Source organism: Dipteris shenzhenensis, chromosome 11 (genome assembly GCF_047967505.1).
Source record: "Dipteris shenzhenensis isolate YYH24624 ecotype China chromosome 11, Dip_SZ_1.0, whole genome shotgun sequence".
Lineage (NCBI taxonomy): Eukaryota > Viridiplantae > Streptophyta > Polypodiopsida > Gleicheniales > Dipteridaceae > Dipteris > Dipteris shenzhenensis.
The window spans coordinates 30,415,433-30,437,232 of record NC_141606.1 but is presented as its reverse complement, the minus strand read 5'-3'; the positions used below and the strand labels follow the sequence as shown (position 1 = coordinate 30,437,232).

Sequence of the window (21,800 nt, the reverse complement as noted above, 5' to 3'; positions counted from 1 at the left end):
TTTGGGGCTTTTGTGTTGGGAGAGCAATTTTGGAGTTTTCAGTTCATACTGCCTTTTTTGAAGTGTTTTGCAGCACTTTTGGCAGATTCTGGAGAGTTTTTTATGCTTGGACAGATTTCTGACAGTGCAAGTGCAGAAATCTGAGTTGCATTTACAGCCAGTGCTTGGCTGTGTTTTTTGGGAGCTGTGCATTTCATTCCCAGTAAGGGAATTCAGTTTTGTATTTGCTTAAATCTCTTTCTCAGATATGGCCCAGCAAAATCAGAATGACTTCCAGTTCGGTGGTCTTTCACAGGAAGACAAGTTGGATGGTACCAACTACTCCCTCTGCAGTTTTATGGTACGCAATATTCTGATTTCTCGCAATTTATGGGATTATGTGAATGGGGGTGAGATCCGACCAGCAGGTATGGCACCTAATACCCCTCCTCAGCAAGGAGGTGGAAGAGGTCGTGCACAAGGTGCAGCTGCAGAACAAGTTGTTGGTGCAGCTATAGCCACTACTCCAGAGCAGAAGAGATGGGATTCACGGGATGCCTTAGCTTTGTCATGCATCTCTCTTTCAGTGAAAAGATTTATCATTCCGCATATCCGGTCGTGTAAGACCTCGAAGGCAGCGTGGGATATCTTAGAAAGCATGTATGCAGCCCGGAATGATGCAAGGGTATCTTTCTTGAAAAGAGAGTTAAGTAATACACATATGGAAGAGGGTGACTCCATGTCAGTCCACCTCACAAAGCTACAGGATCTCAAAGAGCAATTATTGAAACATAGATGAGATTAATTCTGATTCAGAGATGATTACTACCACTCTGAATTCTCTTCCTGAGTCTTATCTCAGCTTTCATACCTCGCTGAACTTATCATTGAGGGGGGATGCAAATCCTCTCACTTTTCATGAGTTGATAGGACTTCAGCTTCAGGAAGAGCAGACCAGGAAAAACTTGGCTTCACGTGCAGGTGACAAGCTATGCTCTCAAAGTTTAAGTCAAAAACAAAGGGACAGGCAAAGACATCAGTAAATCAGCCTTCCAGTGGGTCAGGACAGCCTTTACAAAAGGCTAAAAATGATGCAAGTAAGCCCAAGAAGAAGGGTTTTGGTCATTACTGCAAAAAGCCAGGTCATCACATTGCAGAATGCAGGAAAAGGCTTGCAAAAGAGAAGAAAAACAGCTCCGGTATGGCTGTTTCGGATTCAGCTCCTCATGCATCTGACAGTGGGGATGCTGCAGCCAACTTTGTTGGACAGGATTATGCCTTTTTATCTTGCATTTCAGATTCTAGGCTGGCTGCTCCAGATGCTCGGGATAGTACAGCCACTTGTAATGATGATACATATGCATTTTTGACTTGCAGTTATGACTCTTCTACGGATGCATCTGCTTTCAGTGTCAATGAAACACACTGAACACTTGGTATTTTGACAGCGGTGCATCCAAGCATATCACTTCTAGGAAGTGTCTTTTGACTTCCTTGCATCCACCTCCCGTTGGTAAGAAAGTCACTTGTGCCAATAACTCGTCATATTCAGTACGTGGCACAAGAGAAGTTGAGCTTACTGCCATTGATGGCTCAGTTTTCAGACTTTCAGATGTCTTATATGTGCCTGGTATCACCAAGAATCTTCTTTCAGTGTCCACTCTTAACAGAGCTGGATTTCAGGTCATCTTTGAGGATGACAAATGTGCTGTCCGAGATGGGGAAAATGATTATGCCTTAAGATTATCTGGTACTCTGCTGCGTGGGCTTTTTCAGCTTGATCTTTTTAAGAAAAGAGCAGCCCATGCTCTTGCAGTTTCTACCCCTACTGCTGCCATGCAGAATGCAGAATTATGGCATGCCCGATATGGCCACATGCATTATAACAGCTTGATGACACTTCAAAAGCACTCTACGGTTGATGCATTGCCACCTCTTGAGATACTTCCTCCACATGCCTGTGAACGGTGCATTTTAGGCAAGATGCATAGATTCCCCTTCAAAAAGGATGGTTCAGTTAAAGCTGTCCGCAAATTACAGCTTATACACAATGATGTCTGTGGTCCCATGAGGACTCCATCATTAGGTGGTCATCTCTACTTTGTTACCTTTATTGATGATTACTCCAATTTCACTTGGGTCTTTGGGCTGAAGCGCAAATCAGAAGTGTTCATGGTGTTTAAACACTTTTCAGCCATGGTTGAAAATGAAACCGGACTCAAGATACAGACATTGCGCACAGATAGAGATGGGGAATACTTGTCTGCAAATTTTGATGCTTTTATGAAAGGCAAGGGCATTGTGCATCAGCTCACAGTGAGGCTGACCCCTCAGCAAAATGGCAAAGCTGAGAGGAAAAATAGAACTCTTATGGAGATGGACAGACGTATGCTGAAAAGCAAACACATGCCTCACAAATTCTGGCTTGAAGGTCTGCTGATGTGTGCCAACTACATTTTAAATCGGGCTCCCACTAAGGCTTTGAAAACAAAAACTCCCTATGAGGTCTGGAATGGGAGAAAGTCTTCAGTGGATCATTTCCGAGTCTTTGGATGCCTTGCATATGCTCATGTGCCAGTTGAATTTAGGCACAAGTTGTAAGGCAATTAAGTGCATATTTGTTGGGTACAGTGCAGAAAGCAAGGGGTACCGTCTCTACAATCCTACTACACGCAAGATCATTGTCAGTAGAGATGTGATATTTGCAAAAAATTCAGCTCACACTCAGGCTGAATTTCATATGCCTTCTTCTTCAGAGGATGTTTTTGAGGGGTTACTACCCATTGCCTTGGGTTCCCCTGCTGATATTTCTGATGCAAATCAGAATTCACAGCCACCTCCCGATGCTTCAGTTCAGCCACAGGATGTCTTGCCACCTCCACAGGCAGTGGAACAGGTGGTGCAGCAAGAAATTGCAGACATACATGCAGCAAAAACAGTTCCAAACTGGCTGTTACAGACTCTCAGGGAGAGTAAGATCGATGCTCCATTACCTGGCAGGACTCGCAGTGCAGCAAGGCACATGGAAGGTGCTAATTCAGTGAAATCAGCATATGCACGTACTCTTCTTGATGAGGAGGAGCCTGCAACATTCGAAGAAGCAAAGGACAATGTGCATTGGATGAATGCCATGCATGATGAGTTGCAGTCCATTGAAAAAAATCAGACTTGGGATGTTGTAGACTTGCCACCAAGTAAACATGCCATTGGCACACGATGGGTTTTCAAGGTGAAACGGAAGCCTGATGGCTCCATTGACAGATACAAGGCAAGGCTGGTTACTAAAGGCTATGCTCAGAAAAAGGGCATAGATTATGAGGAGACTTTTGCTCCTACATCCCGGATGACCACCATCCGATCTGTTATTGCAATGGCTGCACATTTTGAGTGGAATGTTCATCAGTTGGACATCAAAACAGCCTTCTTAAATGGAGACTTGCTGGAAGAGGTGTATGTCAAACAACCTCCAAGCTTTGAAATTATAGCAAATGCACTTCAGGTATGCAAGCTAAACAAAGCTTTGTATGGGCTGAAACAGGCTCCTCGTGCATGGTATGCCAAGATTCATGCCTTTTTGACCAGCAAGGGGCTGCACAATAGTCCTACTGAGAGCACCCTCTACATCAAGATGGATGGGGGGGAAATTTTAGTCATCCTTCTTTATGTCGATGACTTACTGCTCACAGGGTCCAATGAAGATAAAAATGCAGATTTCAAAGCTGATTTGCAGACCACCTTTGACACGTCAGATTTGGGGCTGCTTCACTTTATTTGGGGATCCAGTTCTCTCAAGAGAGACGTGGCACTGTTATGTCTCAGTCTAAGTATGTGCAGAAACTCTTGGACAGATTTAACATGCATGATTGTAAGCCCATAGCCACTCCCAAGGAGCCAGGGCTGAAACTCACAATGCATGATGCAGGAGAATCAGTTGATGCCACATCTTACAGTCAGGCTGTTGGATGCCTCGTATATCTCTGCAACACTAGACCTGATATTCAATTTGCAGTATCTCAGGTGAGCAGGTACATGCACAGCCCAAAAACTATGCATTGGCAGGCAGTTAAGCGCATCTTCCGTTATTTGCAGGGCACGAAGTCTTTTGGCTTGTTATTTCCCAGGGGGGGTGACTTGCAGATGCATGCCTACAGTGATTCAGATTGGGCTGGTGATTATGACACTAGGCAGTCCACTAGTGGCAATTGTTTCTTTTTGGGTAAATCTTGCATTTCCTGGCTGAGCAAGAAACAATCTACAGTGGCTACCTCATCATGTGAAGCTGAGTACAGGGCAGCTTTCACAACAACAGTTGAATGTGTCTGGCTGCGATGTCTATTTGCTGATCTTCATCTGTCTTTGGAGGGTCCTTCTCCAATTCTCACTAATAGTCAGAGTGTCGTTGCAGTGGCAAAGAATCCAGTGTTTCATGATCGCACGAAGCACATTGAGGTTCACTATCACTCGTCAGAGAGAAGTTGCATGCAGGAGAGATCAGTATGATCTTTGTGTCCACACATGACAACGTTGCAGATATTTTCACCAAAGCACTACCACATGAAAAGTTTGAGGCATTTCGCAGTGCCCTGAACTTATATCCGTTTGGTGATTGATCAGCCTTGTACATGACATTGGCACTGCAGGGGGGTGTTAGAATTATAGATATAATTCAGCAGTGACCAATGTAATTTAATAAGCTAATTAGGGGCACTTTTCCCTCTTTAAGAAGTTTCTTTCCCTAACCGCAGTTAGTTCACTAACTATGGTTAGTGACTACTAATATTTTGTAACTAGGACAAAACCTTACCTCTAACTCTTTCAGTTGTACACTCTCACACTCTTCTATTGCAACCAAGCTATCAAACTTTCAGCTCTCAAGCTCACTCTCTCTCTCTCTCTCTCTCTCTCTCTCTCCCCCCAAACACTCACACCTGTCTCCTAACTGGGTACATGGAAATAAGTGGAGCCTTTTATAGGACAAGGCACACAAAATGACAAATTATTACATCATTCTAGGGGGACTACCCAAGGCAGAGTACCTAACACACATGACTCTAGAAAGCCCACTCTTCATCTATCACCTCATGGAGGGATAGACCAGAAATAGCAACAGTGCAGGCTTGTTCCTCAGGTCCAGAAGGTGTAGCTTCATCGTCTTCGTCCTCGCTCTGCTCCGCAACCAGATTGGCATGTTCTTTGGCTTGTACCTTTGCCATCTTCTTGAAGCAACGATCCTCTGGATGGCCAACCTTCTGACAGTAATTACATTTAAGAGGTTTTCCTTTCTTCTTGGGCTTATTTTTTAGAAAGAATGCTTTGTCAGATTCAAAGGAAGATTCTGCTTTCTCTGTAAGCCTACGGTCCTCATCAATGAGATGAGCTACCATATCCTTAAAGCTCATATTGCGGCTGACTCTGAGGATAGCAAGGATCTCATTGTACTTGGAAATGTCTTCAATACTTGAGAGAAGTACAGCAACTTGATCATCATCTTCAACAATGGCTCGGATGGCAGATAATTGTTGGAGAATTGACCCAAGATTGCTCAAGTGTTCATTGAGGGTTTCAGTTTCCTTCATCTTGAGCTTGAAGAGTTTTTGTTTGAGAAATACTTTGGAATTATTGATCTTATTTCCAAACAAATTCTCTAATTTTTCCCAAACGTCATTTGCAATCTTATCAAAATCCACATGGTGGATAAAATTGTCAGCTAAAGCTAGGCCAATGATAGCCATTGCTTTATCATTTTGGTTCTCCCACAAACTGATTCTAGCATCATCACTTTGGGGTTTTGGCTCCTTGCCATTGGTGATATTCCATATCCCTTCTCGCATAAGAAGAAGCCGGAGTTTCGTCTGCCAAGTTGGGAAATTGCTCCCTGAGAATTTCTCGATGAACGAGGAGTTTTTTTCCTATCCATTGGTGGGAAGGTCTTAGCTGTTATTACAGCCAGTGTCTAAATCCCTCAAATTTCAAAAAAGGCCCAAATTTTACATGGTAGAAGCTTCAATTATGCCAAAGGAAGACACAGGACAGAAAAGCCCTAAATTTTTGGGTTAGGGTTGCTGCAAAATTAGGGTTTTCAGAAAATTGGGGTTTCTGATATTTTTTCTCAAAATATGAAAACCATAGTGCAGAAGAGGCCAAATATGCCAAAATCCCCAAAAAATACTGAAAATCTGCGCTAAAAGTGCAAAAGTCGACTTTTAGGACAAAAGTGACAAGTTTTGCAGATTTTAGCACCAAATGATCCTGAAGTTGCTATGCAGAGGGTCGTCTAGCATAAATGAGGGTAGGCAACCTTGAAAATTTGCTGATGGAGCAGTTCAAAGTTGAAAACGGGCTAGAATTCCCCAAAAAATGCCACGAACTGCTGGAAGCAGCCACGAGCTGTTGCAAACTACTTGAAAATAGTCACGAACTGCTGGAAAAATGGGCTGCACAGCTGCAACGTCACAGGTAGTTAAAGTTATGTGCCTAGCAAGTGCTTTGCCACCCACCCGTCTGTTGTTGACGACTACTCATGAGGTGGTTCGTGCAGCGCTGATGTCCATGCCACCGAAGCATTAGTAGTGACACTTAGGAAGGAGATTGACGCAGACTGCGAGGGAGGACGTGCAGAATGGCGCAGCATCAGGGAAGATAGCGGGCAGTATTATGAGGTAGGGCAGCAAAGGCGGGTAGAAGAGCGAACAGAGGAGTGGGCAGAAGATCTGCAAGATGGCGGGTTTGTTTGCTGTTTGCTGCGGGCTGAATGGCGACTGTTGCAGGAGCAGCAGCGTGGGCAGAGAGGTGCAGCGTAGAGCAGCAGTTGCATGGGCAGGAGCTGCAGCGTGGGCAGGTTCGGGTCAGCAAGAGCTCAGTCAGGGAAGACTTGCTCTGATACCAACTGTTGAAAATGCGGAGAGGGTGAGAGACACATGATTGGAGACAAGAGCTGAGGCACGAACTGATGTTACTAGATTGATATGTTCACAGCAAGTACATAGCCTCTTTTATAGGCTGGGCAAGCCTTATCTTCCCACACATACACCTCATAGATGAGGTCACACACAAGAGAATCTAGATCCTATAATCTAGGGGAGGAATCACACCTACCACATGAGGTGGCACAAGTGGCCTCAAGACTCTTCACACTCACACAACTGTAGGACACTCCTAGGATTCTAGGACCACACACACTAGGACTCCGATTCCAACAGCTTTGCGGAATCCACAAAGCAACAGTATACCCTCTCCTTCCGTGATCTGGCCTCCTCAATGACACTCGTGAGTGTGAATATGTCATCCATAGTCCCATGGTCTCGCCTGAGACCAGCCTGACCCTCTGCTCTGAGCCCTCTCATCTTTGCGAACAGGGTGACTAATGCATCCAATACAGCTGCATAGATCTTGGACATCACATGTCCAATCATGATAGTCCTGTAGTTACTCGGGTCCATGGGATCCCCTACCTTGTGGATGGGGGTGATGGTGTTGAGTGTCCAAGTGCGGGGGAAGTTAAGGCAAACAGCATCATTGAATAGCTTTGCTAGGATCGGGGCTAACGTGTCCATCCCATATGCGATAAACTCAGTGCATAGCCCCTCGTGATCCTTAGCTTGGCCATTGTGCAGTTTCAATGTCGCGCCCTTGACTCCCCCTCTGGTAAACAACGTGCAAGTGGTGGGACGAGGTGTGTGTATGAGGTCTGGAGTGGGCTGGTGTGGGACATCATATAGATGGTGTGCATACGTGTGCCAGACTCTCGTGTCCGTGAGGGGTGATGGGGGCCTACGCTCAAGGAATCTCCGCCAAAAATCCTTAGAGTTGTTGCTGTACAAGATGTGCAGCAGCTCCTCCTCATTTTGACGAAGAAAAGCCTGCTTCTTCCGACGTACGAGACATCGATACTTGCGTACCGTGTCTGGTGTGTTCGGGAGGTGACATCTGGTTTCAAGTCGAAGCTGTTGGCGATAAGCCTTGCACTCCGCATCGTACCAATTGTTGCAAGGTACAGAACCAAGAGGTGGTGGTCTAGTGGACCGTGTGGTGTGGGGAAAGATTTGGAGGGCAGCCTCGTGGAGTGTGCGACTAATCAGGAGGTGAAGAGGCTTCTGACATCAACATCTCTGCTACTAAACCACACATCAAAATCGAACAAACTCAAACCTTCTGTAGACCAGAACTCTGTATGCACTTGATTGAACCTGAATCACCCTTCTTCTAGCAAGGGCACCGTCCTCCAGTCGTGGAAGTCGATCCCCAATAGCCTCTGAATCAAGGTCATCCTTAATCCACTTGGGAGTTCATTTCTTGAGATGGTTGCTTGGTTGCGGACCTTGCTAGAGGTAGGACAAGTTGAAACATGCCCTAAGAGCATGGGAACTAGAGGATTCTAGGCTGTTCATTTATTATGAGAGGGAAAATTGGAGAATGTTTGCATCACGATTGCTCGAGATCGCTTGGGGAACGTGACTGAAGGTGATGGTGCCAACTAGTGCTACCAAGGATGGACCTGTGTGAAACATTTTAAGGTCATCATGATGTGTTGTCCCAATCTTTCACACAGTGATGGCTAATAGTCTCTTATTCGAAGACAATACTAGAAGGAAACTATGAATCATCACACAAGGCAGGTCTTGTTTCCTGCTTTCTATCCTATAATGTTTTAGACAGGGTAGAATGCAGTTTTATGTTAATATATTGAGCTAACTAGAATAGTTACTCATGAGTCACATGCACAATTGAAGAGTGATGATTATATCATCGTATATCTCTACAATCTTGTCCTTTTTCCTCCTTCCAAAAATAGTTGTTTCTATATAATTTTTGGTATGCTTTCTTGGTATAGTCTTGATTGCAATAACATGCGGTCAAGATCAACAACACTTGTAGTCCCACATTGTGAGATATGCTTGTTCTAACACTGTCTCATTGGTGGATGGATGTAGGTAATAGATATTGACGCTAGAGTATACTTGGATAGCTACCTAGATGATCTATAATAATGTCTTTTTTAAATTCAAATCGTTGTAAATATCTTCTCTTTGGCGTTTGCGCTTAATTGAGATATATCCTCAAGGAACTTTGTTACAATTTCTTCTATTACTTCCTTCATAGACAAGTTTGCAATAGCATCATCTGCACATTGGATGTACATTCAAGGACTTGAAAGATACACGCTTGCATAATCTTGCTCACATTTCCACTTTCAATAGGAGGGATGGTTTGCTTACGCAGGACCAGACCTAGAGGAGTAGGAACCACTAGTTGAAAGACGAGAATCAACATCGACATCGCACTGTTCCAGAGGCTTCAACATGGGAGCTAATGGAGCAGCTACATCGACCAGTTGGGATTGGGCTAAGATGTGTGGGTGAGAGGGGGTATTGTAAGACCCAATATGAGGAGAGCATTGGGGGGGGAGGTGGACTTTAGGATGATGTGGCTGCCATATGGGCAGCACATAGGCTGCCATGTGGGCAGCACACCTCAAAGCATACCTGATAGGTCGGAGTCTCTCTTGGAACTACTACGGACTAGCCAAGTGGCAGCCTGGGACAGTACGGAGCAAATCTGCAAAGATGTTACAGCCTGGAAGGTGATGTCAGCAGCCCAGTACCTTGCAGCAGAAGTACGGATGGCAGGTGCTCCCGTACGCAGGGCTGGAGCAGAGTAGACAAAGCTGCAGCAGGTGTCCAAGGGCAAGAACAGGTGACAGGTCCAGTCAGATGGCAGGGCACCAAGAGAGGAGATGCGCCTGTTTGGGGCAGAGAATAGACCCCAATTTGGGGCTGTTATGGGCCTGGGCCACTGGCAGCATGCCATGTGGCCAGGCCAGATTGGGCTGGTCATAGCCAGCCAATCTTGGCTGTTTGGCACAGACCAGTGTCGGCCCCCACAGACTGGGGGATCGGCCAGTTCTGGTCAGTTCAGATGGAAAGAGCTTCATGCCCTATAAAAAGGGAGCGCTTGGGGCTCATATGTCATCCATCAGAGCAGCCCTTCAGCAGCGATTTGGAGCAGCAAGACAGCAGGTGTTTGGGCCATCTTCCAGAAAGACCAGAGGGAGCTGTTTGCTGAAGACAAAGCTCAGAGGGAGACTGCACCCTTGGCTGTCTTCCAGGGAAGCAAGGTTCAAGGATCAAAGGTGCATTCACTGCCTCACACATGGCTGTCCAGGAAAGATAGCTTGGAGGGCGTTTGCAGGCACCGTGACAAAGCCAACTCAAGCTCTCTAGGAGCTGAGTGATCTAGGAGTACCACGGATGTAAGAGGACAGCATATTTTGGTTAGGACAGAGGACCACGCTCTGGTGGGACTCTGGAATTATTTTGTATTGTGTCCATTGGACGGAAATATATACATTGTTGGTTATGTCTCTCTTATGAGCATTGTCTATTGACTGGCTTGCACATGTATGTTGACCACGTAAGGAAAGAAGTTTTGAATTCCATCTATAACACCAATTTGTAAGTTCCTGGGCTACACTATCTACCTTCCGCTGCATATACCCTTTGGTGTGGTGATTTCTAACAATCAATTGGGCAGTTCCGTGTTTCATAACACCAACTTTGCATTGAGAGTGGACGGGCTAAAGCCATACCCAAAGAGGGCCGCATCTACACTGTGTGATCAGCAAGAGATTGAGTCAAAGGAGCACTTCGCCTTCTGATGCCTTCTATACTATGAGATCCAAGGTCGCTACTTTCAAGAACAGGTTCAGACCCCCAGATCGGAGATGCCTGGCAACTTTCATCCATGAGGCCATCCGACACAGAGAGCATCTGCTCAGGACACCTAGGTGAGATCAGGGTGTACATCCAAAATCCACTCAGAGCATGATCACTGAGTTTTTCCAGCTAGACAGCATTGACCAGCAAAGCATGGCGGATCGGAGAACTAGAACGAGAGACACGGCAGACTCGCCAACAAGTTGAGGTATTAGCACTAACGCTACCCAAGATGGAAAAATGGCCAACTTGGCTAATTAGATTGCATAAAAATTCTCTAATTGTTTTAGGGATGAGTTGCCTTATGAGTTATCCCTAGAGGGGAATGTCCAACACAAGATTAACTTATACCAAGGGCAGAACCTATAAATAGGCCTCCCTATAGGTTAATCTTTGCTGAAGAAGCCGAGATGCGAAGGCAACTGGAAGAATATCTCAAGCTGGGCCAGAGTAGGCCTAGTTTCTCACATTTCGTTACGCCAATGATATTAAAAAAGAAAAATAATAATACTTTTCATCTCTAGATAGATTACAAAGGATTTAACAATATCATTACTACGAACAGGTATTTGATGGCTCGGATTGATGATTTGCTAGATGCATTACATGGGGCCACAATTTTCAGCAAGATAGATGTTAAGAGTGGCTACCACCGAATCTAGATTAGAGTCGAGGATGTGCATAAAACCACTTTCAAAAGCAAGATTCGACATTAAGAGTTTTTGGTAATGCCATTTGGGCTTACCAATGCTCCGGCTACATTCGTCATGCTTATGAAAGATTTACTACCGCTGGATATCAAGAAGTTCGTAGTATATTTTATTGACGATGTTCTTATTGACAACAAAAGGATTCCTGACCAAACACTTTAGAAAAATGTTCAATACTTTTAAGGAAAGCTAGTCTATTTGTAAATAGAAAGGAAACCTGCTATGCATGGTTAAACTTGAGTATCTAGGGTTCATTACTACTACTAGTGGAGTTCAATGGATTGGAAGAAGATGGTTGTGTAAGTGTGACCAAATCCTTAGAATGTGATTGCATTACCATCATTCTTAGGATGTGTATTCTTTATTAAGCTGCATCGAACTGCTGCAAAAAGGTCAAGGCCTTGAGTTTGTATTGCACCCCACTAAATGTCTCAAATTTCATGGCTGCACCTGCCTCCTTAAAGTCCTTCAACTTCCCCTGAGGTGCCAAATTGTCATAAACAGGTGCCTGGGCAAACGGGACAGCAGCACTCACTCTATCCCCCACACTACCAGCAATAGGAAAAGCTGTACTATTCAGACCAGCACCCAAATTTTGCATATTTCCCAAAGCAAGGTTACATGTTGCTGCACTAGGCATACCTGTTTGCATCCCTTGGGCTGCTCCAACATTTGCATACATCATGTTCTGTCCCATGGGTTGTAAACTAGGCTGAAACCCAACTGTTTGACTAGCAGGCATACCCGAAAATTGGGCCTGTGGGCTGACCATAGCCTGAAACACTGACCCACCACCAAAATAGCCTGGCTGAACCGGCTTTGCCAAAACTCCTTGCTGTCCGAAAACCATGGACTGAAAATTATTACCTTGAGACGGTCCCGGAATCGTGTTGGACTACTACTGACCATAAGGGATCTAAGAGGGTTGATCCTGAAAAGTGACATGGGGTCGCTTGTTAGCTCCAACATCCCTATCTCCATCATCAAGCTTCCTTTTGTTCGGCTGCACATCTGAGTTCATCATCTTCTGGAAGCGAGGATCCTGTGTGAACTGCGTGAAAGCACTCACAAAGCTCTGCATCTGTGCCTTGAATAGCTCCATATCCTCTGCATCCGTCCGATCATCCTGATGCTGCAATATGCTAGGTCTCCTCTCATGCACCCTGGTCCCCTCCAAGAGACTGAGACATCTGCTCCTCCTCCTCAGTAAGGCTCACGGATCTCTTCTTGTGTGACATATTTACTGAATAGTATGTTGTCTTCTTCACTAGACTTGCACCAAGCCAACCACAGGCTCCCCTCTTGAAGAAGTTAGGTGGATCCCGGCAATGGAACCACTGAAACCAGCCTCAACAACATAAAGGGTGGTAGGATCCACGTAAATACAGCATATACAGTAAATAGACAAACAAATTTGCAACACACCATAAATCACAGGGGAGCTAGAGCGCTCCTACTCAGAAACAAAGACACCGATTGGCCCCAAACGCTGGCGCCCCTTGCGGTATTTACTTAACATTCGTTTGAAACCAAGAGGATGATTACAAAGGTCTCTAGGAAGCTGCTCCACAGGCAAACCAACACCCTCAGACTTCCCGTCCAGCCCATCCTGTAATTCCCTGCTCAACTTCAAACGGTGAACGGCATCCAATCCCTAGGCAATCCTGTATCCTCAGCCAACCAAACCAAAGCATGCAACAGAGACCCCAATAGCATCCACTTTCTAAACCACTCTTGCAATCGCACATCCAAGAGCCCAACCAGCCAACACGGCTGAACAACTGCAAGACAAAGCCCTCAACAGCTGAACTCTGGTGCAATCAAACAACCAAACACTTCCCAGCGGTTGCCACAGTCTATAGCCTCCCTGGCCACTGCCCAACAACATAAATCAACCCTTCTTCACGAGGAAAGAAACCCAAACGCAATAACTAGCCAGCAACCAACCTGGGAACGGCAAAAGCAGGCAAAGGCAAGCCTTCTTCTACCCGGAATCCACAGAAGAAAGGTCACCTGGGCTGGAAAACCCTAGATCCTACGGAGATCAGCTGATTCTGCCCTCGCACAACTCCAAGAGCAGCTTAGAAGCGAACACCCACGCTTGGAAAGTTACCAAAACCAGTCACAACACCCAAAAAGCTCCAGAAAATCAAGTCGAAATCTCCTACAGAGCCTAAAAGCCTTAAAAAGCAAGTCGCATTTCACTCAAACAAAACGTCGGGCTGGACCCCCCCAAAGGTTTTTATTCATGAAGAGAGAAAGCTGTTACAAAAAATTAGCGTAGAGCTACTTTTCTACAAAAATCCCACTTGAATCCATATTACAAGAGCTTCAAGCTCATTTCAAATTGGCAACATGCCACTTGTCTAAAATCTAGACTAAATCCTATAGCATGCCACTAAGGGTAATTCTAGAGTCTTCGAAGCACTTGGTCACGCGAACCACCTCCTAGATGCTTGTTAGGCTCCCGTAGCGCTTAGGAAAATAACTCTTCCTAGTACTTGCAACAAATTAAAGCGCACCACCATGGCACCCATTAATTGTTAGCGCTTTGCATGCAAATAACACACTGTGGACTAATTCTAGTCACGGTGGGCATCCCCACTGAACACATGTGCACACATAACAAATATAAAAATATATTTGTCTGCAGATTTTGATGCTTTTTTGAAAGACAAGGGCATTGTACATCAGCTTATAGTGAGGCTAACTCCTACATCAGCTTATAGTGAGGCTAACTCCTCAGCAAAATGGCAAAGCTGAGAGGAAAAATCGTACTCTTATGGAGATGGATAGATGCATGCTAAAAAGCAAAAAATTGCCTCACAAATTTTGGCTTGAAGGTCTCATGTGTGCCAATTATGTTTTGAATCAGGCACCCACAAAAGCTTTGAAGACCAAGACTCCCTATGAAGTTTGGCAAGGGAGAAAGCCTTCTGTGGATCATTTCCGTGTTTTTGGATGTTGGGTGCAGTGCAAAGAGCAAGGGCTACCGTCTCTACAATCCTGTCACACGCAAGATTATTGTCTGTAGAGATGTTATATTTTCAGAAAATTCAGCTCACACTCAAGCTGAATTTGATTTGCCTACTTCTGATGATGATGTCTTTAAGGGATTACTACCCATTGCCTTGGGTTCCCCTACTGATATATCTGATGCAAATCAAAATTTTCAGATACCTCCACATGCTCCGATTCAGCCACAGGATATCTTACCACCTCCACAAGCAGTGGAAGAGGTTGTTCAGCAAGAAATTGCAGATATACATGCAGCAAAAACAATCCCAAATTGGATGTTACAAACTCTCAGGGAGAGTAAAATTGATGCTCCATTTGACCAATGTAATGTAATAAGTAGGTTAGGGACACTTTTCCCTCACTTAGAGGTTTTTCCCCCTAACCACAGTTAGTTCACTAACTATGGTTAGTGAAGGATAAGGTTTTGTCACTTAGACAAAACCTATCACTCTCTTCAGTTGGATAACTCTCATCTATTGCAACTATCGATTTCAGCTCTCACTCTCCTGCTCTCTCCCTTTCACTCACAGGCAGGGGCGCAGATAAATTGGCATAAATCCAATGGCTTTTGGATCAATGATGAGGACACTCCAATTTGGGGGCTTGACATAGGATTCACTTGGGTTCAGAGGGGTGTGCCAGTCAGGTATTTGGGCTGCCAGGTCAGCTTGGATATTTCTTCCACGCAGTAGTTTGCTCCCATGTTGGAGAGCATCAAGAGGAAGCTCCTTTTTTGGAGCTCAGCCAAGCTGGATCTTGCCTCTAGAGTTGTGGTGGTCAACCAGGTCCTCTTGGCCACGGCCTGGTTTGTTTGTTCTTGCTGGTGCCGTTCTAGGGACTGCATCACTCAGCTCAAGAGACCGATCAAAAATTTTCTTTGGAGTGGGCTTGATGGCACAACAGATGTGTTAGCCAGGGTGGTTTGGGAGACCCTCATCCTCCCTACACAGGAAGGGGGTCTGAATATTATTGATCCAGACTTACAGTGCAGAGCTTTACTCTGCAAGATGGTGGTGCGGGGACTTATGCCAAGGCAGGAGCCGTGGAAGGCCTTTTTTATTAGCAACATACAAACATGCACACCTTCTTCACGAGGAGACTGGATGGGCAGTATTAGGTGGATTTTCACCACAGCACACCTCAAATCACCTTCGTCCCCTCTCATGGTTGCCATACTGAAAGCATGGGCCAGTTTCAAGAGCACTCTTCGAAGGATTCCCCCTTCCTCTCGTGAAGAGATTGATAGGCAACCGAACATGTGGAATGGCAGTATATTGGATGATCATGGCAGACCACTTGGTCCCTCACTCTACATGCAGTGGTCCAGGTGGAAGAAGGGACCCGCCTCATCATTGGGGTCATGGAAAGCTTTCCGAAGGCTTCCAGAGGAGACCAAATCTCAATTGACAAGACATATCAGAGGGAGTGCAGGGAGGATCTTGCAAATTGAGGCAGCCCTTCCAACGAATTGGGTAGACACAAATAATATGCCACTCACTTGCTCCACTTAGGCAGGTACTTTTACGAGAGGCGGTGTTCCTCTTCAGGTTTTGGCCTTTCGAGATGCACATGAGGATGCTTTGGTTTTTAGTATGCATGATGGTGGCAGATTGCTCAGGTCCACACAGGACATCTTGCTTGAGTCTGCTTTTCAGCCTATCAGGGTTGTAGGTCTTTTGGTGCAGGGATCAGATTCAGAGTGGTTCCTCGACCCAAACCCCCGGCTTCTCTCCGCCCGATCTTAGAGGCTTTTGCTCTTACGAGGGAGTTCCCATTAGGTATTTGCAGTGGGACCCTGGAGAGTGGGAGTGAATTGACGCAGGGCATCAAGAGAAGATCATCCCCTTCTTTCGTTACACGGTCAGTAATGCCAGGAGATTCCAGCTCAATAGTAGAGGTTGGAGACCTTCCAAAGTTCCTCATTGGGAGACATTTGATATCACTGCAGATTTGCAGAGGTGCTTCTGGAAGAGACTCTGGAAATCCCACATGAATAGAAAGATCACTCTTTTCTTTTGGCTTTCTATCCATGGTGGGATTGAAGTGAACCTTTGGAGATCCAGCAGGTTCGGAGCCGACCCTACTTGCCCTCGTTGCCTCTCTGCTTTGGAGACTATTCAGCATTGCTTATGGATTGCAGACAGGCGAGGATGATTTGGATAGGGATAGCCAGGATTTTCAGTCACTTTGCCCACTCCCCATTCTTTATGACATGGGGCTCAGTGGCTTGGCTTTCTCTTACAGGGCCTCAGGTATTCTATGAGAGACTTGACTCCTCTCGGGCCATTTCGATTCGACGTCATCAGATTGAGTCATGTTCTTTGGATGTAATACCACACCTTCCTTTTGCAGCTGTACATGCCTCTGTGGATACTTCTTGGGAGATTCCTCGCACACATTGGCTAGTATCTGGACAGACACCATACATACCTTGATGGCCATATGGACGAGTATGTAGGGAGACTCCCGTGCATCCTCAGCTAGGTGGGCTTCTTTCTTCAGGGAATGGAAGGATTCTCCTTTCTTCTCTCAGACTCCTACAGGGTTGAGGTGAGACTTTCAGCCTCGGCCTTGGTTGTTTTCCACCTCACTTTGAGGGGGTTTATTTAACCTCATGATTGATTTCATGATGTATTCCGCTTTGAGCTTGCTCTCGCGGGTTTTTTTCTCTTACTTAATAGAAGTCTCTTTCTTGGGGAAACAAAAAATGCACCCAAAGTTTCATGTTTCTCATTTAAAACACTCTTTGCACCCAAGTAACTCACTAATCGAAGGTGTTATTTTGTTTTAGAAGATAGAGGATAATGCAAGGCGCAAACCACCTAGAATCCTAGACCGAGGAACCATGCAAGTACACAATCGGAAGATACCCATTTGTTAGAAATCAACCAACCGAGGGTATGCACAACAGAAGACTGATAGAATAGCCCAAGATCTTACACAATGTGTGTGGGAAGTGGAATCACAAACTTCTTCACTTTATGTGCTTCAAATAGATGTGCAGACTAGTGAATAGACAATGATCCAGCCAGATATAGAAACCACCACGAGAATATATCTCCGTCCAAAACTATGGACACAATACAAAAGAGAGATCCACAGTCCCACCAGGATGTGGTACTCTGATCTTACCACAAGGTACTTCTACTATCTGCCGGATATCTCTAGATCACTAAGCCCACGTGCTCCACCTCGAGCGTATGTAGACTCTCCATCCAAAGACCTCAGCTCCTTGCTGCCCTAGAAGACAGCCAAAGCACCAGCCCTGTGTGAGCTCAGTCTGTGGCAACTCTTGGACTCCTCTTCCTCCTGGATGTAGGCCTGAAGGTGTGCGTACTGCTGCTCCCAAACTTGCTGGCCTGCTGATCTCTAGATCACTGAGCCCACGTGCTCCACCTCAAGCGTACGTAGACTCTCTGTCCAAAGACCTCAGCTCCTTGCTGCCCTAGAAGACAGCCAAGGCACCAGCCCTAAGTGAGCTCAGTCTGCAGCAACTCTTGGGACTCCTCTGCCTCCTGTATGTAGGCCTGAGGGTGTGCATACTGCTGCTCCCAAACTTGCTGGCCTGCTGGATGATGAAATGCCCTACCAAAGGGCTACTTTTATAGGCCTAGGGGCCCCAAAATAGCTGACTGGTCTGCTTTAATTTGGCCGACTCAGTCCTGTCCCAACCGACCCCACAGCTCCTCATATATGGGGCTGTGGGCTGCCCTTTTGGGTCTGTGTGCTGGCCGACTCAGTTGGCCATCCAACCAGCCTATTGGGCCCTATGTAAGGGCAGGGTGCTGCCCTTTTGCAGCCCCTCCCTTTGCTGTAGTACCTGGCCCATTGGATACCATGCACCTCTGCTTTCCTGCCAGCCCGTGGTCCGCCCTAATCAGCTCCACTCCTGTGCATTCTTGCTGGATCATCTCACCTTCTAGTGCTGCTCCAGATCTGCCTCTTCCAGGGCAGATCCATGCTGTTGCAGACACCATGGCTCCTTCACAAGTGTCTGTGAGGTGCTGCCCATGTGGCAGCCCCCTCTCTCTCTCTTCTCTAGGCATGTCTTGCCCTAGGTCTCCCTCCCCATGCTCTCCTCATTTGGGGGCTTACAGATGGGGAGGTGACCTTTCCAAAACCATGGTGCTGGTTGCATGGCATGGTTTACCTAAGGCAACTTGGGAATGCGTATACCAAATGCGGGAGAATTTCCAGATTTCATCATCAAGGACGTTGATGCATGAAGGAAGAGGGAAGGAATGTTATGCTCAAGCTCATGTAACATGACCTCAAAAGGATTAGTCGTAATTTTCCCCCTTAGAGGACCGACAATGTAAATATGTGTATTGCACTTCATGTATTATGGTTAAACGGGTTTAATGTTAAAGTCACCGGTGAGGGTGATTTGCATGACTAGATGTGTCTAAAGGCCAAAGGCCTAGGTATTCCTATTTAAAAATTGTGCCTAGGATCATCCAGTTTCAAAGAATCCCAAGAAGGGGAAAAGGGGCATCTAAGTAGAGCCTTATTTAATGGACATGTGGCATTCTAGGCCCATCTATGGAAGTTGGGGGCTTTGCATAGAAAATAACTTGTGAACAAAAAATGAACTTGATCTTTACATGAGTTTGACTATAAAGCAAGGCTGGGACAAAAATGGATTGCGAACACCCGCGTGATTGTGAGAAGTGCAACGGAAATGAAAGAAAGAGAGAGAGAGAGAGAGAGAGAGAGAGCATGCCTCACACACACACCACACTAAGGAGGAGAGAAAGGAAAGAAAGACACAAGATAACTGCAAGTGATCTCTAGAGAAAACCCCGCTACAACTGGGGGAAAACCTCTACAAGCACAAGCTGCTCGAGAGCTCAACCAGACAGCTCAAAAACCACAACGAAAAGGAGGCACAAGGAGTGGAAGGATTGCTCCACAACCCTGCTCCTCAGGTGCTACAATGGGCTGGCTCTGCTCCTCCACCAGACACAGGAATGAACTGCTCAAAACACGTGGGGGGGCCTATATATAGCCCCCCAGCCTCCTAGTCGGCTAGCACAGGGCAAGGTTGACCAGCCTGCTGATGTGGGCCGACCCCTACAGCCCTACAAGTAGGGCTCCACAAGGCCATATCAGGGCTGAGCCCTTGCTCCAAAAAGGCCGACTTGGCCAGGTGGACCGACCCACCTACAGGGCTGCACACAGCCCTATATATAGGGCTCAAGCCCCCCATCCCATGGAAGGCTGAAGCCAGCAAGGTAGCCAACCTGCAAGTGGGTCCACCCTCTGCTCCACAGCCCATAAATGGGGCTCTAAGAGGCGCCTAAAGGACAGCCCTACAGGGCATACCTGCCCACACCCCTCCGTACCCCACTTAGGAACCTCCATGGCACTGGACAGCCACACTAACCTACTCTCACGAGGGGCGGGCACACCCACAACACAGGCCCTCACTCACAACCACCGGGGTACACTGAGCTTCATATGCCTCACTCACTACGGATCTCCATCGGACAGTTTCGGGTATCATCACACCGCCTCCGCATAGAGAGCGGCAGAGCAAAGGGGATTCCTAGGGAGCATCGCTTATGCATATTGTGCGACTGTCAGGAGGTTGAGTCGGAGGAGCATTTTATTTTCAGGTGCCCAGTGTACTACGAGATCCAAGGTCGCTACCACTGCCTCTTGAGACGGCTCCGGGCTCCTTTCGAGATTCCTTGCCTACCCAGGAGACCAAGACGCACGGCACCCCTTGACGGGCACCAGCGTCCCATCACCAGCTATGCACTAGCCAGGGGGACATGACATACGGAGGATTCCGCTCCGCTCCACCAGTCCTTTTCTTTTCATTGTTACATCCAGATGTATTTGATTATGTATGATCAGACTTAGGATTCAACACGGGTGATGATGCTCGTTTCAGTAGCTCCACCCTTACTGTGATTTGTATCAGGTTTTCTTTCAGTCTCATAAACCCATCGGTCTTCCGAAGACTCTAATAAAATTTCTTTCTTTCTTTCTTTCTTTCTTTCTACACACTACCCTAGCCTCACTCACTGGGCGAGCACACCCACAACACAGGCCCTCTCTCTAGGTGACATTAGGAGATGTTGACCTCTAACGCCCCCTCTCAGCTCCTGGATGGAACAGAGACGCTAGGTAGCTGGGTGCCGTTGGAACAACTGGAGAATTCCATCGTGTGATGCTCCACCGCTGAAGACCGCCACAAGTACTGTCGAAGAGGCCCCCCTTGTGGCACGAACCGCCTCAGCACGATCACTGGAAACCTGGAGCTGTTGCTCCCAGGCTACAGGTGCTAGGTACACTCCTCTGGTCTGCTAATGATACACTGGGTCATCTGGTACAACAATTCAACTGCTGGTACAGGTACATGACTACAACAGAAGGTACTGGAACAATAATCCAACTGATACTGCCACCAGTGCAAGGTCTGCTTCCCTGCATTTAAGTTTGTTAGGTCTGCGTGAGACTGAATTAGGCCGGGTTTGAGCCACAGTTAGGTACAATTTCAGGCCAGTTAGAGGCCTGGTTTGGGACCCTAAACAGGGTCGGGTCAACCGACCTGACGAGGTCGATTGGGTCGGCCAGGTCAGCAGACCTGGTCTGCCACATTAGCAACCCCTGCCCTATAAATAGCTATGGTCATTTGGGCCCCTCTCGTAGGTAATCAGTGGAGCAGTTTTCCACCAGTCATTGGGGAGTCTTGTGTGCAGTGTCTAGTAGATCCTGGACAGTTGGTTGCTCGGTTTCCAGCCCTGCAGTTGTATCATCCATGTGGAGGTTCTTCTCAGCATTATCAGCAGAGTTTTTTATCTGACTTCTGTGTTGATTTCCATTGAGTTTTCTTGATGTTCCAATTCACTGCTCTACTCTCAGTTTTCTGCTCATATTTCTGCTGCCCTTTCACACACGATGTGCAGACTCCACAGGCACTTTATGGATTAAGATAGAGCCTCTACATATGTAGTGGCTGGCAACTTTCTATACACAATACAGGCAGCTTTCATGCACAAGAGACAAAACGCTTGTAAAAAACATGTTTAGTCTAAGGCAGAAATAACAAGCAGAAGTAGTGGCTGGCAACTTTCTATACACAATACAGGCAGCTTTCATGCACAAGAGACAAGCGCTTGTAAAAAACAAGTTAGTCTAAGGCAGAAATAACAAGCTGAAGCTACAGCACAGTAGCCTAACTCTAGACTCACCTCTGACCCAAACTGACGGTATTCTTCTTTTGACACTAGCTCAATGTGAGCACCCACCATCCTCTCCACAAGTAAATTTCCAGTAAGCCCGGGATCTTCATCTACTTGGGTCTGCAATCACACAGTAAAGAATACTAGACGGAATGTATTCAGATTCAACTACCAGGCACATGGAAACA

At 46.3% G+C, this 21,800-nt stretch overlaps 1 protein-coding gene across 2 annotated transcripts in view; it reads right to left on the bottom strand.

Annotated features, from left to right (window-relative positions):
* D-CDES (D-cysteine desulfhydrase) overlaps positions 1–21,800 on the bottom strand; it is a 60,549-nt gene that overhangs the window by 13,604 nt on the left and 25,145 nt on the right. For both annotated transcript variants that reach the window (XM_087381483.1, XM_087381482.1), the window contains exon 4: positions 21,622–21,732. In XM_087381483.1, coding sequence (XP_087237609.1) covers positions 21,622–21,732 — 111 coding nt within the window. The remainder of the gene's footprint in view (positions 1–21,621; positions 21,733–21,800) is intronic.